Below are 17,018 nucleotides of genomic sequence, written 5' to 3'. Positions count from 1 at the left end.
TTGCAGTTCTGGATTTTAGCCTTTTAAAACTAATAAAGACCTTGAATCTTCCTAATAATAATAATATTAAAAAAAGTGAGAACCGATCTTTAGCTCTGCTCGAAGTGGGATAGCGAATAAAGATGAGCGCTCAATCTAAAGTTCAACCCATATTCACACATTTTAGACATTATTATGTCCCCGGGATATAAGCTAACCCTGTACCAAATTTCGTCAGAATCGGTTACACTATTGGGCCGTGAAAAGGTAGCAAGCAGACTGACAGACAGACACACTTTCGCATTTATAATATTAGTATGGATTATTAGTGGTCATACATATACAAGTCGTACAGTGTATGTACCTGCATGCGCCAAAGAGGAATTGCAATACAAAATACAATCACGCTCCACAGATTATATAGAATGCGCTAGATGCGCGCCGTGCGCGCGCAGTTATTATTCCATTCCATGTTTCTAAACATGGCAGGTCGTAGTGGGTTTGACGATGGTAATCTGAGGTATTTATTCAGAAAACATTATATTTATTCATTTAATTTCACCCTAAAACAATTCAAATGAAGTTCAATTTCACTAAAGTTATTTTCATCACATACTTTTACTGTATTCTTCAAAAAATCTGTTACTCTGACAGTGCGATAACATTAACTGAAAGTGGTATTAAAACAAAATGTGTGATAATAAATCAATTTATAAATAATTGTTCGGTCCTTTAGGGTTCTAATGAGTTATTTGCGGATATGAAAAGTGAGTGAAATGTGTATTTTGTAGGTTATAATATACCATAGTTCATGACTGTGCAGGGACTTCGGAGGCGGCCGAAGGACGGCGGGCGGGCGCCCGCTCCCGACTGAGCCCCCTTACAAGGCCTATGTTGGAAATTTACCCTCTGGCATCATTCAAGGCGATATTAACAGAATCTTTCCAGTAAGTGTTAACACCGCCATCAGTTTTACAATACGACCAGCACATCTCTGGCTTCTACCTCATTGCTTAAGCATGATTGGGTCCCTTGTATAAGTTGTAACGCAAAATTCTTATATTTTCTTTAGTATAAAAAAATAGACACACTTTTTAAAGCTATAGATACCTACTGATTATGTCACTCATATTTTAATTAGTACCTCCAATTTTTTTTACCTTTAAATACTATGCCATTAGAATTAGAATCACTACCTACTTATTATTTATTACCATGGTTTATTGCAAGTAAAATGGAATGAATAGATCTAGAATGAATAGATAGAGATAGAATGGAATATGAATCTTACATTATTCTAAGCCTGGTATCCACCAAAGTAGAGCAGAGATATGTTTAAAAGAAAAAAATAGATTATTGATGGATGATGTGATAATTTCATTGTATGTAAGCAATTACCCTAACAGCAGTTTTTAACCAATTTTAAAATGTTTTTAGGACTTATCTATTAAAAATGTGAGGCTGGTTATGGATAGAGAAACAGACAAATTCAAAGGCTTCTGCTATGTGGAATTTGAATTTTTGGAAGATTTGGTTAAGGCAATTGAACTGAACGGTGCTCTCAATGTAGATGGTAACTTTATCAAAATCGATGTTGCTGAAGAAAAAAGAAGCGGGTAAGAGACTTGAAATAGTCAAAAATTTCTAGGAATAAGGTCTAACAAACAGTGATTTTTTTAGCATTTTACAGATCTGCTGCTTTTGGTCTATTTAGGTTTGCCTATAAAATTAAAGTATAATAGAAATAAATCTATTTCTTTAAAAGTTCAATTTTGTCAATTACATATATAACTAGCACTCCAAGTAGAAACTAAAACTCAATTTTATGTACATTTTATTCTGTTAGAGTGCCTTCAAATATACCACAATGTGCGGAGGCAGCGTAGCAGCCATATGCTGCGGCCGCGCGTCTGTTAATCAATCAAAAATATATGGATTTACAAAGCAGCGCTGCGGCCGCGCTGCCTCCGCGCGGCACTTTGCAGCATATTTGAAGGCGCCCTTAATGTTTAGATATTGAAAATGACTACTAAGTGTTCAATGCCCATGCAGCGGCATATAGGTACCTCTGAATATCGACACCCACCTGCACAGGATATGCGGGGCATCCTGTTCTATAATTTATTGGTTGAATGTGTCAGAACAATAGTTTTAATAATGTCTGTTTGTAACTGCCTTGCTACACAGGGGGGGCGGCTTCGACCGCGGGCGCCGCGACGGACGCGACGGCGGGCGCGATGGCGGGCGCGGCGGCGGCGGTGGCGGATTCCGGCGCGACGGCGGCCGCGGTACGTACGAGCACTTCGACGCGGCCGAGCGCCGCGCGCCTCGCACGCAGGGTGGCGGGTTCACACAGGGTAACACTGCTAACATCATCTTATAGATTTACTTGTCTTTGGTTTGGCGCATATACAACTCTGTCAAGTTCGTATGTTGTATAGTCTAGGTGTCGCATTCCAGCGAGGTGCAAACTTGACATGACCAAGTTATTAGGCTGTTCAGTTATTTTACCTTTGGATATAAAGTTGGTAAAACTGAATAACTGTTGCTATATTAGTATGTTTTGAAGTCTCGCAACCGTAAACCAAATAATCGGATTGACAATTATGTTGTAGGAATTAGCTGGATACCCACAACTTTGTCTGCAGGTTTTTGAAAATCCAGTGGTAAATAAATAGTAGTTAAATCACTCCAGATTATTAACTATGACCATTCATATGTCGATAAGTTGCTCTATTGCGACCTGATTGAAGGACAAACCAACAAATAAACACACTTTCACATTATTAGATTAGCACAATACAGAACAGAATAGTTGCTTAAGTTTTGAGATCAAAAGTGGTTGTCCATGCTTGATTTTATCAATCTGTGTTCACTACTCAGTATTTTCGATGCTTAGTCAATTATTTTTGTAGCTTAGGGCTCAAAAGGGTAAACAACTGATTTAGTTAAATTCTTTAATGCTATTACTTTTTTACAACAGCAATGCATTAACTTAATCAGTCTGTCTTTGTGCAAGTGGGCTTAAAGGTCCATGGTGCCGGTTTAGAATTCTTTGAAGCTCGTAATTAAACTTAAGTAAAGACAAGTCTAAAATTGATTTAAAATTTAACAGATTAGAGGTCAAGAGTATAAAAACGATTTTCTAAATAAATTATGGGCTTATGATTTAAACAAGCAGGTCGTAGACTGCTTTTGAACAATTTTTTCTAAAAGAATTATTTGAGTCCTAATTTAAAGAAGTAGCTTCCCGAAGACAAGTAGATCTTACCTCATATTTAACACCTCATTATTTTTAACAACAATGACATGCATCTTGCACCACCCTGTTTTTGTTAAATTTTCTATATTATGTCCTTTTCTTGCCAATGCAAAATAAACTTCTCGCAACGTGATATAATTACAAAGTTTAACTAAACCTGTTTAAGCAGTTTGGTGCAAGTGGGCTTTAGGAACGATCTTTTAACACCCTTTTTAATCATCATGATCACATAATAACATTTTTTTCATGCTTGTTGATTGGTTGACCTGAGAGAGAGAATTTTAAGGTGACTGATAAAAGCTCCTTTGACAACCTACCTGGTTGAGTTCAGTTTAGTTTAATTCAGATACAAGGCTCCATCAGTTCCCCATCAGGGGCAATTTGGGAATCAATAATTTCTATAGTGTCCAGCAAACAACTTGGACCTGAAGCAGCGTAGTGGGAGAATGTTGGTGAATCCGGGAAGCTAAAGTCAATGTACCAACCAATCGCGTGCACCCGCGCCGACTGATCAACCAATCGCGTGCACCCGCGCTGACTGATTAACCAGCCGCGAGCACCCGTTATTCGTCAGCTAATCGTGTCAATGCGCAAGTTGTTTGCAGGGCACCATAAATTGTTTTGGGAGGCTTCTGCCGTGGCTAGTTACCACCCTACCGGCATAAGCGTGCCGCAAAGCGATTTAGCTTTCCGTACGATGCAGTGTAGAAACCAATAAGTTGTTTAATAAAACTGCCATACCCTTCCAAGTTAGCCCACTTCCATCTTGACTTCGTCATCACTTACCACCAGGTGTGATCGCAGTCACGGGCTAGTTTGTAAAGGAATTTATAAAAAAGCTGAAAGTTTATAAGGCTTTTCATTTCGGGCCAGCTGATTGTTGCAAGTTTTTAAAATAATCTCTTGTGGTGTAAAATCATGCAAAGGTTGTGTGGTGACAAAATTTCCGCCATCTTGGATCATGCATTAGCCACATCACATTCATGGTTTTTAATGTTGTATTTTGCCTATTCATCATCCTAATAATAATTTAATGGTTCTATGCTATGGTATAGAACCATTAAACAACCAACCATTAACCAACCATTAATTAGAACCATTAAATAACGCAAACGTATGTACCATGTGGAGCAGCATATGTGCTGTTCCACATGGTATATACGTTTGCTCAATCAAAAATTTCTCAAATATTCAAGTTCCTCAAATTTCACTTGTCTGTTGTATCACAAAACATTTTTTTGTCTGGAGGAAGCAAACACATTGTACATCTATGCTTACATGTGTATTGGTGTAGACTGACAAATAGACAGACACACTTTCATGTTCACTATATTAGTATAATAGATCATTACTAAATAAATGATTCATTATCATCATTATCAACATGTCAACCTATCAACGACCCAGGACAGAACGGGTTCACTGCCAGAAGCAGTCCACTATGGTAGATTAACAGACAATTAAATGGATAAATGATATAAAATTTGAATACAGCTTTTTAATTTTATAATACATGAACAGTACATATTAATCAATTATTATTATCAATACAATACCCAAAAACATGTTTGAAACAATTTAATATCTGCATAAAAACATCACTAAATATTTGTTTAAGAAAAACTGTTTTTCTAACTGCTTACTAAACGCTCTGATGAAAATCGGGACATTATCTACTGTTGGTTTAATTAAAACTATACTTATAAATTGGATGGGTCTGCGCGTGTCGTAACGGTAGAGTCGACATTAGATCGCGAGCGGGGAGAGCAACGCGGAAGCGGCGGCACGAGCGGCGAGCGGTGGAACGAGCAGCGCGGCGAACGGTGGAGCGAGCGCGGCGGGCGCGGCGGCTCGGAGGAGGCGCGCAGCGGGGACTGGGGCCGCATGGGCCGCTCGGGTGCGCCGCCCGCGCCGCGCCAGGCGCCCCGCCGCAACTTCGACGACATGCCCGCTCCGCCAAGATCAGGTAACTTGGCATACTATCCACGCATCGGGAAGATGGACTTATTAGTATTGAGCTTTATCACATACACCACCTCTCACTATCCATTTGTTCGTTTTCTACTTAGCGTTAAACTTGTCTGGAAGAGATCGCTATTTAGCGATAAGACCACCTTTTGTACCTACATTTTAAGTTTTTTCTTTTTTGTAACCTGTTATTTGTGTTGTGTGGTGGTAAGTGTATTCATATTTACATAGCTTTAGATCGATTGCGAACTTTTTTCGACGAACGGACAGCCAAGAAAAACTAACAAACAGACAGACAAGAAAACAAGTTAATGTTGCATGGTCATCCAGTTCCAACCTAAGTGTGTTTAATAAACAAGCCTCACCAGGAAGTTAGTTTACAAGACAATCAGATCGGATTTACAATCGATTACGAGATTTTTTGAACAGACAAACAAGCAGACTGACAAGAAAGCGAGTTAACAAAAACGTGTTAAAATATATTATTTACTTTCAGTGCAGTCTGTTCACTTTTTTTTATTAAATCTTTCACTATTTGAAAGTTACGTTATTCCAGATCGACACCGGCTATATAATATTACTAGTGCATTGAGGCTTTTTAAAAATCCCGTGGGAACTGTTTGATTTTCCGGGATAAAAAGTCCAGGAGCGAGCTACCTCTGTACCTTTCATATATGTCCAATAGTGATAATGACTACTAGTCAAATCAGTGACTATTTATCAAACGTCAAAACGCTCGCTTATTGAGGGAGCTTGTATGAGATACGCAGATGTGACGTCATACACATTTGACGTAATTTGACGAACTTTTTTAGTTATATCGATAATTTTAAATGGTTAGCAAACTTAGAATTTATTTTTGATATAGGCATCATCCCTATTGAAATATATGCTTTTGCAGACACATCGGGCAGGCCGAAACTGGCGTTGGCGCCGCGGACGGTGAAGGAGCCGGTGAACTCGCTGGCGGCGACCAGTCAGGCCTCATCAATATTCGGCGGCGCGCGGCCGCGGGAGGAGAAACTCAAAGAGATGGCGAACGAGTAAACTGCGCCTACCCCCGAACTACCCCTCCAACTACCCTCTCCTGTGTGTAAATGTATCGATGCCCCCACTATTCATTATACTCTGTTACAATCCAATTTGAATTTAAGGTAAATTGATACTATATTATTAACTTATTCATGAAAATATACACGGTGTAAGGGAGGTGTAAGGGATGGTTCACACAAAAGTAAATGCGTGGTAATAAAAGCATTTTATTTCCCTCACTTTTTGACCTAGCGTCGTTTTTTTTGCCCAATTATGTAAGGCTCAAAGTCAATTGTTATAAATTAATTGTATTGTTCTTAAAAAATACATAATTGTTAAAAAACCACAAAAATGGGATTTCGGCACGCCGCTAGCTTGACGGTCCTCGACCAGTTAAGTAAAGCGAGAGACGGTAAAGTCTCTACCTTACACCTTGTATGGTGAGAAAAATGTTTTTTTTTTCTTTTACTCATTTAATGTCATTCATGAATCAGAGGATGATAATTATTATGATTAGCTAATTATTGCACTGTTAAGGCACTAATTACTAAAATTAATTAACCATCTTTTGTATCTGGAGATTTTGTTATCAGTCAGTGCCAGTGATGTAATGAGTATATTAAAGTATATTTTTGTTATAAAAATTTAGATAATATTTTTGTGAACAAGATTTTTTAATAATAATAATCAATACACTTTAATTATGTATTAATTGTAGTTATTACAAAAATTAAAAGGTATCATATTAAAAGATTAGCTACAGTTGTAAAAATACGTCTCTAAAGATATCCACTGTCTGATAATAAAACATTTATGTATTCAAATCTAGTGAAGAATAAAAATAGAGTTTTAATTGACGCAAAATCGTTGCGTTAAAACCCGGCATTGCGCTGAAAATACAAAAATGCGTTAAATTAAAAATGTACTAATAAAAATAGATTTTGCTTAGATGTACATGGTAGTTTTTTGAAATATACTTGTCTCTGATATGTTTATTCTTATAGTACATAAATTAATTGCATTCTCACTAAAAGCTTTTAAATTATAAGTTTACAGTGATGTGAATCTTGAAATGTTTGATTAACTCGTGTATGTCAAGCAAAGTTCGACTTTTTCTGCAAATTGGATTGAAACATAAATAAAGTTAAAAAAATGTACATGAACCAGAGGATTTTTGTTAGGTTGTGAGGTTGTAAATCATTTTTATCATATTATATGTATTTTGTTAGCTTTATTGTGTATCGCTTATATTTCGGGTCGGTCGGGTCGCTCATTTTTGAGTGATGCGAGAGCCCACTATCGGTTATGCGCTGTATTTAAATTGCTAGTTTTTTCGTCGTCATATTGTCGGGTCTGAGTGTATGATAAACTTAGCTTGCAGAATAGGTTTTGAAATTCAAATCTAAGTAAAGCGTTTCTTTTGTTCGTATTGTTGATTCACTTTGGTAATATTATAAGCTTATTATTTTTTGTTTGGAAAGTTGATTTAAAATAATTGTCTGTTGACAAGAAAGTGTTTTTTTTAAATTGCCTACATAATAATATGTTGGTCTTGAAAATTAATCACTCACCAAGTAATAAGTAACATAATTTAAGAGTTGATTATAAATTATGTAATTATGGTGTCATTTAATAAATTAAACTTCCAAGTACATGGATTTCTACTTTATTAGATATTATGTAATGTCATAAGCTATGTGGCAGAGAAAAAAAATTGCAAAACTGTAACTGAATATAGAAAGAATAATAAAAAGTGAATTCTTTGTAACCAAGGATTTGTATGAAGCACCAGAACTTGAACCTTACCCAGGTAGACTTTCGAGTCGTGCGTCTGTCGCGATAGTGACGCCGCGACAGAGCGGCACTAACTATGCAATTGGGATGGTGCCTTAGTCAAAAATTCTATTTCTTAGTAATTATTAAATTAAATACGCGGTTTTTCAAAATTCGTAGAATCCACGTCCACTGTATTTTGTTTGTAAGTTGTATTTACTTACCGTTATAATAATTATCTATTTAGCTAAAAAAGTACGTCAAATGTTTATGACGTTCACATCTATGTGTTTCATACAAACTCCCATATCATAAGCGAACGTTTTGGTTTTGACGTTTGATAAAAAGTTCCTGATTTGACTATACTCTATCCTCGGAAAGAAGTTAGTACCTATAGGGCTCTCTCTGATAAGTAATCCCATACAAATGATTGACGAAAATCTCACTGGATGTTAACTTATTTTGAGTCACCAACCATTCACAAACATGTTTTCAAAAAACATTCGAAAATCAATTCGAAAGCATAGTTTCGATAGTGATTGCCAATCAAAAAAAAATTGTAATGCTCACTGATATTTTCGTCTCTATCATTTTTATGGGACTACGTGACAGAGAGAGAGAACCCTATACCTACTATGCCGTGGATAGAGTATAGAGGCACCATCCATATTGTAGCTACGGGCTACCTGTGTTTCTAAATACATATATTAGCATAGTAGGTACATTAATCTGCCGCTCTGTCGCGTCCTCAGAGATGGTCAACTCGAAAGCCCACCTTTAAATCCTAAAAAGTATTAAATGTGATTATACAATCACTAAAGCAAAGAGCTAGTATGAACATCATCACTACGTACTCGAAATAGACACATGGTTTTATTTGAGGTCGTTATCAATTGATATAGGTATGTCGCATCAAGGATCTCGAAGCACTTTCGACACGCTGTGATCTTGTCTTATCCATGCACTTTATTTGATGTTGTCTATCCATAAAGCGTGAGCTAGAGTGAACTAAAGTGAGGGAACTCTCGGTTTGATTCTGAATCGACGATAGGTAGATATGTCAAATATTAGGCCATGTTGACGTAAAATCATAGAAAAATAGGGCAAATAGAGGGCTACTTGCGTTAAATGTACCGTACTAACATTTGAGGCCTGCCAGTGACGTCGAAGCCTCGACGTTCCTTGTCGGGAACTGTGGAAGCACGGTAGTAGACTATGAGCTGACTTACACTTAATTAAAGGAAACATTACTATCGATATTAAGTCCAAAAACAGATATTTTTTTAATTTTGTTCTGTTTGTTTGCCTGTGCATGCATCACACACTGAAAGGATTTAGATGCTGATCCGCATACTTGTCTAACACATGAGATAGTTTTGATTCCAAGAACATTAGGGTTTTTTTTTTATCAATATTACTTCATAATTCTGTCACATCTGAATCGATTTTCATAATCCCCTCTTTACAAAAGCCGTATTGGATTTGTTATGCCCATGTTTTAATGAGGATAGTTCGAGATGGAGAATGGAACTTATGGGTAGTGGCAAATCAATATATAATTTAGTAAAAAGTAGACTTTATCATAATACATAACATTCCTGTAAGTAACATGGCAAAGCATTGGGGGTCCCTATGGTACTGCCAGAGATAATTTATTACAAGTTTAACTTATCTCTGGTGCTGCTAATGATGACATGCCTGCAAGTATGTTTGCTATTTGTATTTATAAAAAAGCATTTTTCCTATTAGTAACAGGTTCACAAAGCAATAGGGTATTTTACTCCAATTTTTTTATTACTTTATTATAAACTAGGATAAAAATAATGACGTAAACTGAAAAAACTAAATCGATCAAATAACAAAAAAGTTATAAGCATTTAAATATTTCAGATTAGACAGAGATAGCGATGCATTTTGACGTCACTCCATCACTAATTAATGCCCATCTAATGCCATAGTAGCTTCTTGCGGTTTCATACAAATTTTCGTTTTGCGAGAAAGGGATAGAAGACCCTGCCACTCCAAAATTAAAATGCCTGTAACTTTGTAAATCTTTGTTGGATTTCAATATTTTTTTCAGCGTACATCATTATTTTTATCCTAGTTTATAATAAAGTAATAATATTTATCAAATTAAAAAGTAGGATAATACCCAATTCAGTATGGGTTTCCATTATTGTGTAGAACATTTCATGAGAAAGGTTTTATCTACATACATACATTTGTCTACAGAATTCCCCCTCAGAATATGCCCCTTGTGAGCAGTATCTCAAGGTTAAACAAAAATAACAAAATACAAAATGTGTAAAGAATTATATTCATATATCTAGGTCATCATCAGGGTCCTCATCATCCCAGTCATCAACTGCATCTGGCTCATAATAAACTTTACCTTGTCCCTCATTAATTTTACTCATATAGGGCAATTTCAATTTGTTTTTCTCCAGTTGCTGGATTTGGTCTATTTCTATCTTAAATGTTGATAATTCATTCGGCAAAACTTTTTCCAGCTCATCAACTCTTAAAACTTCCTTAACCACAGGTGTCAGTTTTAAAGTGGAAGTCAAAGTGTCAAGTGAAAGACACTCTTCACTTTTAAAAAATTTACTACCCTTTTTACTTTGAACTCTCACTATATTGTGCTTTTTTTCATCATATGACACAACAGCATTCGCTAGATGATTTAGCTGTATCTGTATTTTGGAATTTATTAGACAATCTCGATGCAAAATTAAAATAAGTTTCACCACTAAAGAATTTGTAAACACACTCCTTATGTATTTGATGCAGTTGTTCCAGCCAACATCTAATATCATTTGATTTACTGAATCAATGATATAAATACACTTAACAGTAGATGGTTTTAGCCACTCATTCAACTCCGAATCTTTGAAGCACTGAAGTGAGTTTCCTGTAAAAACGTTTTGCCAGACGCAGGCAGGTTGGTCATAGCACAGTATCTTCACAGCCTCTTGATTTCCGGAATTATCAACTAATTCAGAAATTAGTGGAAGTACATTTTTGTTATAGTCATCTTCTATTAAAATACAGGTAGCAGCCTTTAATTTAAATAGTGCCATATTGTTTTGTTCAGCCCCCAGGCCCCAATTAGTAGAAATTCTTTAGAAATTATGATTATTTATGGCCCATTTTATGAAGTCTAAACACAAAATCACAAGCACTAAAAGTGACAAGCTATATTTACAAAGTAGCTACTCTGTGCTACTGCTGTGTCTCAAGTGTCTGTGATCCTGAATCCTAGACTTGTTCACAAGTCAACAATATTTTTTTTTTTTACGGTCCTGGGTACAAGTCAACAATGAAGTAGGCACCGCAAAGAGTATGTAGAGGCACCAGTAGGTTAGTTACTTAAATATAGCGTTTCATCGTACCTATAGTACCTATGGTGTTATGTTGGCTCCCCTGTCTGTTGGGTGGTCATTGGCACCATATTGGCATGAGAAGACGCAGATTTCGTTTATTTTCATTTCATTCATTCAGGAAAATCAAATGAAAATATTAAATAAAAGAAATAAACAAAATCTGCGTCTTATGCAAATATGGTGCAAATGACTTGGACAGACAGGGGAGCCAACATAACGCCATAGGTACTATTCGATGAAACGCACTATAACTAGTCAGACAAGTTATTGTGATTAGTGATATGACGTGTGATTCCTACGATGACTCCTTAGATGTCAGTGGGTGGTCAGTAGGCTTCGTGGTCTGTCGTCAATAGCTATCTCAAAGATTATCTGAGGTAGCTATGTGCATCGTGATTAGGTCTATTACTCTTTGGTCATTGTTGACGTATGATCAAAAGAGCTAGAACTCAGAGCCAATTGAATAAAAAACCTAAGATCGTTGATGTTATTGGTCCGTGGTTGACATTACGTCATTTTTTTTAACTGGTTCTATGGCTCTGGGTTCTAGTCGTTTTGAGACCTACATGTCAATTTTTTTAAAGTAGGAGTTATATCCATGGCCGTAAAATAAAATAAAATAAAAAAAACACACAAATCATAATTTTTAAATTCGAATTTCTCTACTTTGTATAGCTAACTACATATTTTCCGTAAGGCTTCATAATATTATCACAGAATATTATTCTAAAATCTAGTGTTTCAGCATGTTTAATGTTATTGTTCGGCAAAAGCATTTTATTCGACAAATAGCGTTTGTTCCCGCCTATAAACCGCCAGACGAGAAGGATTTTCAAAAACTGCGTAATTTTCTTCATAAGCACGATAAGTTTCTCATTTTAACAGGTGCTGGAATATCTACGGAATCAGGTATATATCTTTTTGAATTATTTGTCATAGTAGCTGTAGGTAGCTATTTTGCAAATATTAATATCCATGAAATAGATTTCTGGATTCATGGACTGTCTGTACCACTATTTTTAATGTTTGAAATTATTAGCAGTATTACTTATTGCATAGATAAAATAGAATAGAAATATTTTACTTTAAAATTGTCAAATGCATATCTACCACTGGCAGAATGCCTTTCCTACTGAGAAGAACCAGCAAGAAACTAGGTGAACACTGCAGTTGTGACTCTCTAAATTTCTAGGTATCCCAGATTATCGGTCTGAAGAGGTTGGTTTATATGCACGCAGCAATCACAAGCCAATTCAGTACCAAGAATTTGTAAAGTACCCAAAAGTAAGGCAAAGGTATTGGGCAAGAAATTTTGTGGGTTGGCCAAAGTTTAGTTCTGTACAACCAAACTCTACACACTATGCTATTAGAGAATTGGAAAAGGTAACATTGTGTTAGGTAAATCTATCATTATTTCTCAATATACTTTCATTAAAAAAAATTAAAAAAACTGACTTCCAAAACCACTACTTGAAAGCAAAAAATATTTTTGTTTCTATATGGAAACTTCTACTGTTCATTAAAAAAAAATTTGCAAATCAAAAAAATTTGTGACTTTACATACATTAAAAATTGAAAGAAACACTTTTGTTTTTATTTAAGTATAGGTGTAGCAGGTGTAGTTGAAAATTGAATTTAAATCTAACTGAGCTTGATCAAAATCGGTGAGATTTAATTAGAAATTGGAAGTAGAAACCATGAAATAAATTGACGTGAATTTCACATGGATGAAGCAGAGTACAAAAGTAATAGCTATTTTCATAACTTTGTTCAACAATTAATTTACTTATACAAATTATTTTCGTAGGTTGGAAAGGTAACCACTGTGGTGACTCAAAATGTTGATAGGCTGCATCACAAGGCGGGCTCACAAAATGTCATAGAACTTCATGGAACTGGCTATATTGTGAAGTGTATGAACTGCCCTTATGAAATAGACAGGTTTGAAATGCAGGAAATATTACTGAAAAGCAACCCTAGTATGCAGAGCAGTTTCAATATGATAAGGCCAGATGGAGATGTAGAGTTATCCAAGGTAAGCAATTTGGGAACAAACATCTTTGGATGGGTAAGATGTTCTTTAAATAATTTTTTATCAAATAAAATAGTATTATTGAACCTGCAGCATGCGAACCTTGCGTCTGTCTGTCTGAATATCACACCCTGAGCACCTTTGACTGCTAGGCTATGGTTCACTTATGCTTCGTCGCTGATGTTTCAGATATTTATTTTATCTAAACCACTCTCAAATAATTTTTGATGAGATATAATATAAAAAAATTAAAAGTTTTCTTGTGTACTAAGTAAAAAGATCTTTTTCATGCACTCTAGACAAGTAATTTAAATTTAGCTGCACACATTTATCTAAGGATACATTTTTAAGGGCACATATTTCTCAAACATGTAAATAAATACCATAGGCATTCCTTTTCTTGATTACCTTAATTCAAAAATTTTAATATTAAAAAATATTTATTAGTTAAACTCAGTAGATACAATACTGAGTACATTAGATTGGAATCGTGACCCCTAAACAAGGAAAGGCTGTATCTTAGTTGCCAGTGTATTCCTAACGATTAATAGACACATCAAAATGAGACTTGGACAATAGATATTCAGAATTGTTTAATATATATGATTTTTTCGCTTCTAGGAGCAGGTGGAGAGATTTCGAACACCACTGTGTCCAGTCTGTGAAGGTCCTTTAAAACCTGATATCATATTCTTTGGTGATAATGTTCCCAAAGAAAGAGTAGAAAAAGTGAGAAACCAGGTATCAGCCAGTGATGCTGTTTTTGTACTAGGATCAAGTTTAACTGTATATTCAAGTTATAGAATAGTTTTGCAAGCCAAAGAAGAAAATAAAGAAGTTGCAGTCCTAAACATTGGACCAACGAGAGCTGACAATATAGTGGATTTGAAAATATCAACAAAATGTGGAGAGATTTTAACAGATCTTACACATTCACTATGTACCTGATAAGAATAACTACCTATATCACCGAATGATCTACTTGCGTAACTTGCAGCATTCACACCCCAAGCACTCCAAACCATGTAGACTACAACTACCTCAATAAATTACAATTATTATTATAGCAAAAGGCATACCAGTACCCTTCGCGTGCAATATAATCCTAATAATATTATAAATTAAAGTGTGGATGTTTGTTACTCAATCACGCAAAAACGGATGAACAGATTTGGATGAAATTTGGAATGGAGATAGATTAACACATAGACTACTTTTTATCTCGGAAAATCAAAGAGTACCCGTGGGATTTTGAAAAATATAAATCCGCGCGCACGAAGTCGCGGGCATCAGCTAGTGATGCTATAAAGTCTAAAGGGGGCAGTCCCTTTAGACTGGACCCATTTCTGTAACGCGTCTGGGGTGTTTGCTGAAGCTCGCTATGCCGTAATAATATTTGTAATATTTTATTAATAAAACCAGTGACATTGTAATTATTTATTACTAGCTGACGCCCGCGACTTCGTCCGCGTGGATTTAGGTTTTTCGAAATCCCGTGGGAACTCTTTGGTTTTCCGGGATAAAAAGTAGCCTATGTGCTAATCCAGGATATTATCTATCTCGATTCCGAATTTCAGCCAAATCCGTCCAGTAGTTTTTGCGTGAAGGAGTAACAAACATACACACACACACACACACACACACACACACACACACACATACAAACTTTCGCCTTTATAATATTAGTGTGATTACCTATATCAATAGATTTAATTGTAAATATAGTATATTGTATTTTATTCTGTGTCGTAGTAAGCAATAAAGATGTTTATCGTTTAAACTAGCGAAAAATTCGTAAGTCTATGGTTTAAACTAAATTAAATAGGAAATAATAAATCCTTGAATATTGTTTCATTTTTATTGATTTAAAAAGAGATTATACAAATTGACATTTTGAAATATTCGGTACTGACCAATTATATTCCATCTTGTACATACACTTCCATCTTGTACATACATACACAAATTAATTATACATACATACAAATAAACAGAAGTGTATAATTTTGAAATAATTTATTATTTCTAAGCTCGAGGATATTTGCGCATATCATACGCGTTACTAAGGTCCATCTAAGTATCTGCTTTTATCTTTTTGTCCAGATTAGTCTCCAAATGTTTTAACTGATTTTAATAATATTTTTATCCTGGAATCGTAAGAGAAAGCTAGTATAATAATTATAACATTGTTATCATTAACATAACTGAATTTGCAATTTACAACAGATAATCATAATTTAATGAAATATAATAAGTACAGAAAGTTAATAATTGCCGAAGCTCAAGGTCAACCATTTGTAAAAACAAGACAAAAAGTATATGATATGTAGCCACATCACATAATATGACACAAGACCCTGAGACCAAACTAATGGGAATCAAAAACAGAATATGAGTTCGACACAGAATGCGCATATTGTCCGTCACTAATTAAGTTGATCCTAAAATACAATTTATGCACTAAGGAACAATTACAATAATACAAAATTGATTTCCTGAGATCACATTTTTGAAATGTTATTATTTTATAAACTATATTTTAGGAAAGGGATCAAGGAGGGTTGAATAAATTTAAATTTTAATTCTATAACTTGAAGAATAAATAAAATACAGATCCTGAGTGATAGCTTAGAAAAAAAAGTACCTTTACTTTTTGGTATTATAACAATGCACTTACCTACATTACAGTTAAATACTTGTCATTTTTTAAAATGTTTCAATCTATCATACCCACGCACTCGAACTGAACTGCAGCTGAACTGCGCGTCGCGTCAGCGCCCCGCACGATATTCTCTACAGCCGCACCGCGCGGCAGTGACGTACGCGCAACGCGGGGCGCTGAAGCGACGCGCAGTTCAGTTCAAGTGCGTGGGTACCTTAAAGCATAAACAGAATTATTAATATCAAAGGTGCCATAATAGACTTCGTCTGTGGTAGCGTTTGCTGGCGCGCGTGTTGTGACTTTTTGGAGTATTTTTTTTTGTTAGAAGAGGCCGGTTTTTGAATTCTGCTGGTGTTTATTGGTGGTGGAACTGACTGGGAAGCACTCTAAAGGGGCACCGCGTGTATGTCGGCGGGCGCCGGCACAGACAAAGTCCATACTTATACATATAGTTTCCCTAACTTGTAAATAACTACAAACTTGATATTGGCTAATCAGTGTAAAGCCAGACGAGAGGAAAAAAAAAGGTGCCATAATTTTGAAATTTATATTAATGTAGGTACCTACATATTCTTCATAGTAACAAATAATAATTGAAACAATTTCCGTTTCCTACACATATTCAATTTATCTATTACATAGTACCTAAATAACGGACAGGTCAATTTAGTTCAAAAAGTTCCCTAACCTAGATAAAATTCTAACAAAAGTTCTGAGAATGTTTTTGATAGTACTAGGTAAACGACAGTCATCTATACGTCTATGTACCATAATCAAACAGCCAGAAGTAAGTTATTTTCAAGATGGCCGGGACTAATTTTTTAAAATTGACTAAAATATTGTAATTTAATTTTTTGTGTAAAACACAAAAGTGAAAGATTTATGGAAAAATCATATCTGTAAATGTTGAGATTAAGCTATAAAATA

General features: G+C 35.4%; 3 protein-coding genes across 6 annotated transcripts; 2 read left to right on the top strand and 1 right to left on the bottom strand.

The window, feature by feature from the left end:
- The first annotated feature begins 365 nt into the window (after positions 1-365).
- On the top strand, positions 366-8,009 carry LOC123871451 (eukaryotic translation initiation factor 4H). 4 transcript variants are annotated; one of them, XM_045915286.1, is made up of 6 exons: positions 366-499; positions 803-926; positions 1,417-1,595; positions 2,167-2,267; positions 4,992-5,207; positions 6,111-8,009. In XM_045915286.1, exons 1-6 carry the CDS (start codon positions 414-416, stop codon positions 6,254-6,256), a joined length of 852 nt encoding a protein of 283 aa, XP_045771242.1. In that variant the 5' UTR covers positions 366-413; the 3' UTR covers positions 6,257-8,009. The 4 variants fall into 4 exon arrangements, with proteins under 4 accessions (XP_045771242.1, XP_045771241.1, XP_045771240.1 ...); XM_045915285.1 differs by having other exon boundaries at positions 4,980-5,207; XM_045915284.1 differs by having other exon boundaries at positions 2,167-2,336.
- A 2,303-nt stretch (positions 8,010-10,312) lies between these two features.
- LOC123871456 (elongator complex protein 5) lies at positions 10,313-11,237 on the bottom strand. Its single transcript, XM_045915294.1, has one exon. It carries the CDS (start codon positions 11,092-11,094, stop codon positions 10,333-10,335), a length of 762 nt encoding a protein of 253 aa, XP_045771250.1. The 5' UTR covers positions 11,095-11,237; the 3' UTR covers positions 10,313-10,332.
- Positions 11,238-12,018: 781 nt separating this feature from the next.
- LOC123871452 (NAD-dependent protein deacylase Sirt4) lies at positions 12,019-14,880 on the top strand. The gene is made up of 4 exons (XM_045915287.1): positions 12,019-12,306; positions 12,590-12,780; positions 13,205-13,432; positions 14,051-14,880. The coding sequence occupies exons 1-4, from the start codon at positions 12,144-12,146 to the stop codon at positions 14,375-14,377; spliced, it is 909 nt and encodes a 302-aa protein (XP_045771243.1). The 5' UTR covers positions 12,019-12,143; the 3' UTR covers positions 14,378-14,880.
- Positions 14,881-17,018: the final 2,138 nt, after the last annotated feature.

Source organism: Maniola jurtina, chromosome 13 (genome assembly GCF_905333055.1).
Source record: "Maniola jurtina chromosome 13, ilManJurt1.1, whole genome shotgun sequence".
NCBI classification, from domain to species: domain Eukaryota; kingdom Metazoa; phylum Arthropoda; class Insecta; order Lepidoptera; family Nymphalidae; genus Maniola; species Maniola jurtina.
Note: the sequence above shows the minus strand (reverse complement) of the source record. Positions and strands in the feature narration are given on the sequence as shown.

What these genes read in the sequence shown, in the direction of transcription:
- LOC123871451 (XM_045915282.1), top strand. Translation starts at nt 414, where the DNA reads ATGCGCGCCGTGCGCGCGCAGTTATTATTCCATTCCATGTTTCTAAAC. An exon ending in TTTGACGATGGTAATCTGAG is followed by an intron (nt 500 to 802) that starts GTATTTATTCAG and finishes ATGACTGTGCAG; the next exon opens with GGACTTCGGAGGCGGCCGAA. An exon ending in GCCCGCTCCGCCAAGATCAG is followed by an intron (nt 5,208 to 6,110) that starts GTAACTTGGCAT and finishes ATGCTTTTGCAG; the next exon opens with ACACATCGGGCAGGCCGAAA.
- LOC123871456 (XM_045915294.1), bottom strand. Translation starts at nt 11,094, where the DNA reads ATGGCACTATTTAAATTAAAGGCTGCTACCTGTATTTTAATAGAAGAT.
- LOC123871452 (XM_045915287.1), top strand. Translation starts at nt 12,144, where the DNA reads ATGTTTAATGTTATTGTTCGGCAAAAGCATTTTATTCGACAAATAGCG. An exon ending in TGGAATATCTACGGAATCAG is followed by an intron (nt 12,307 to 12,589) that starts GTATATATCTTT and finishes CTAAATTTCTAG; the next exon opens with GTATCCCAGATTATCGGTCT. An exon ending in GAGATGTAGAGTTATCCAAG is followed by an intron (nt 13,433 to 14,050) that starts GTAAGCAATTTG and finishes TTTCGCTTCTAG; the next exon opens with GAGCAGGTGGAGAGATTTCG.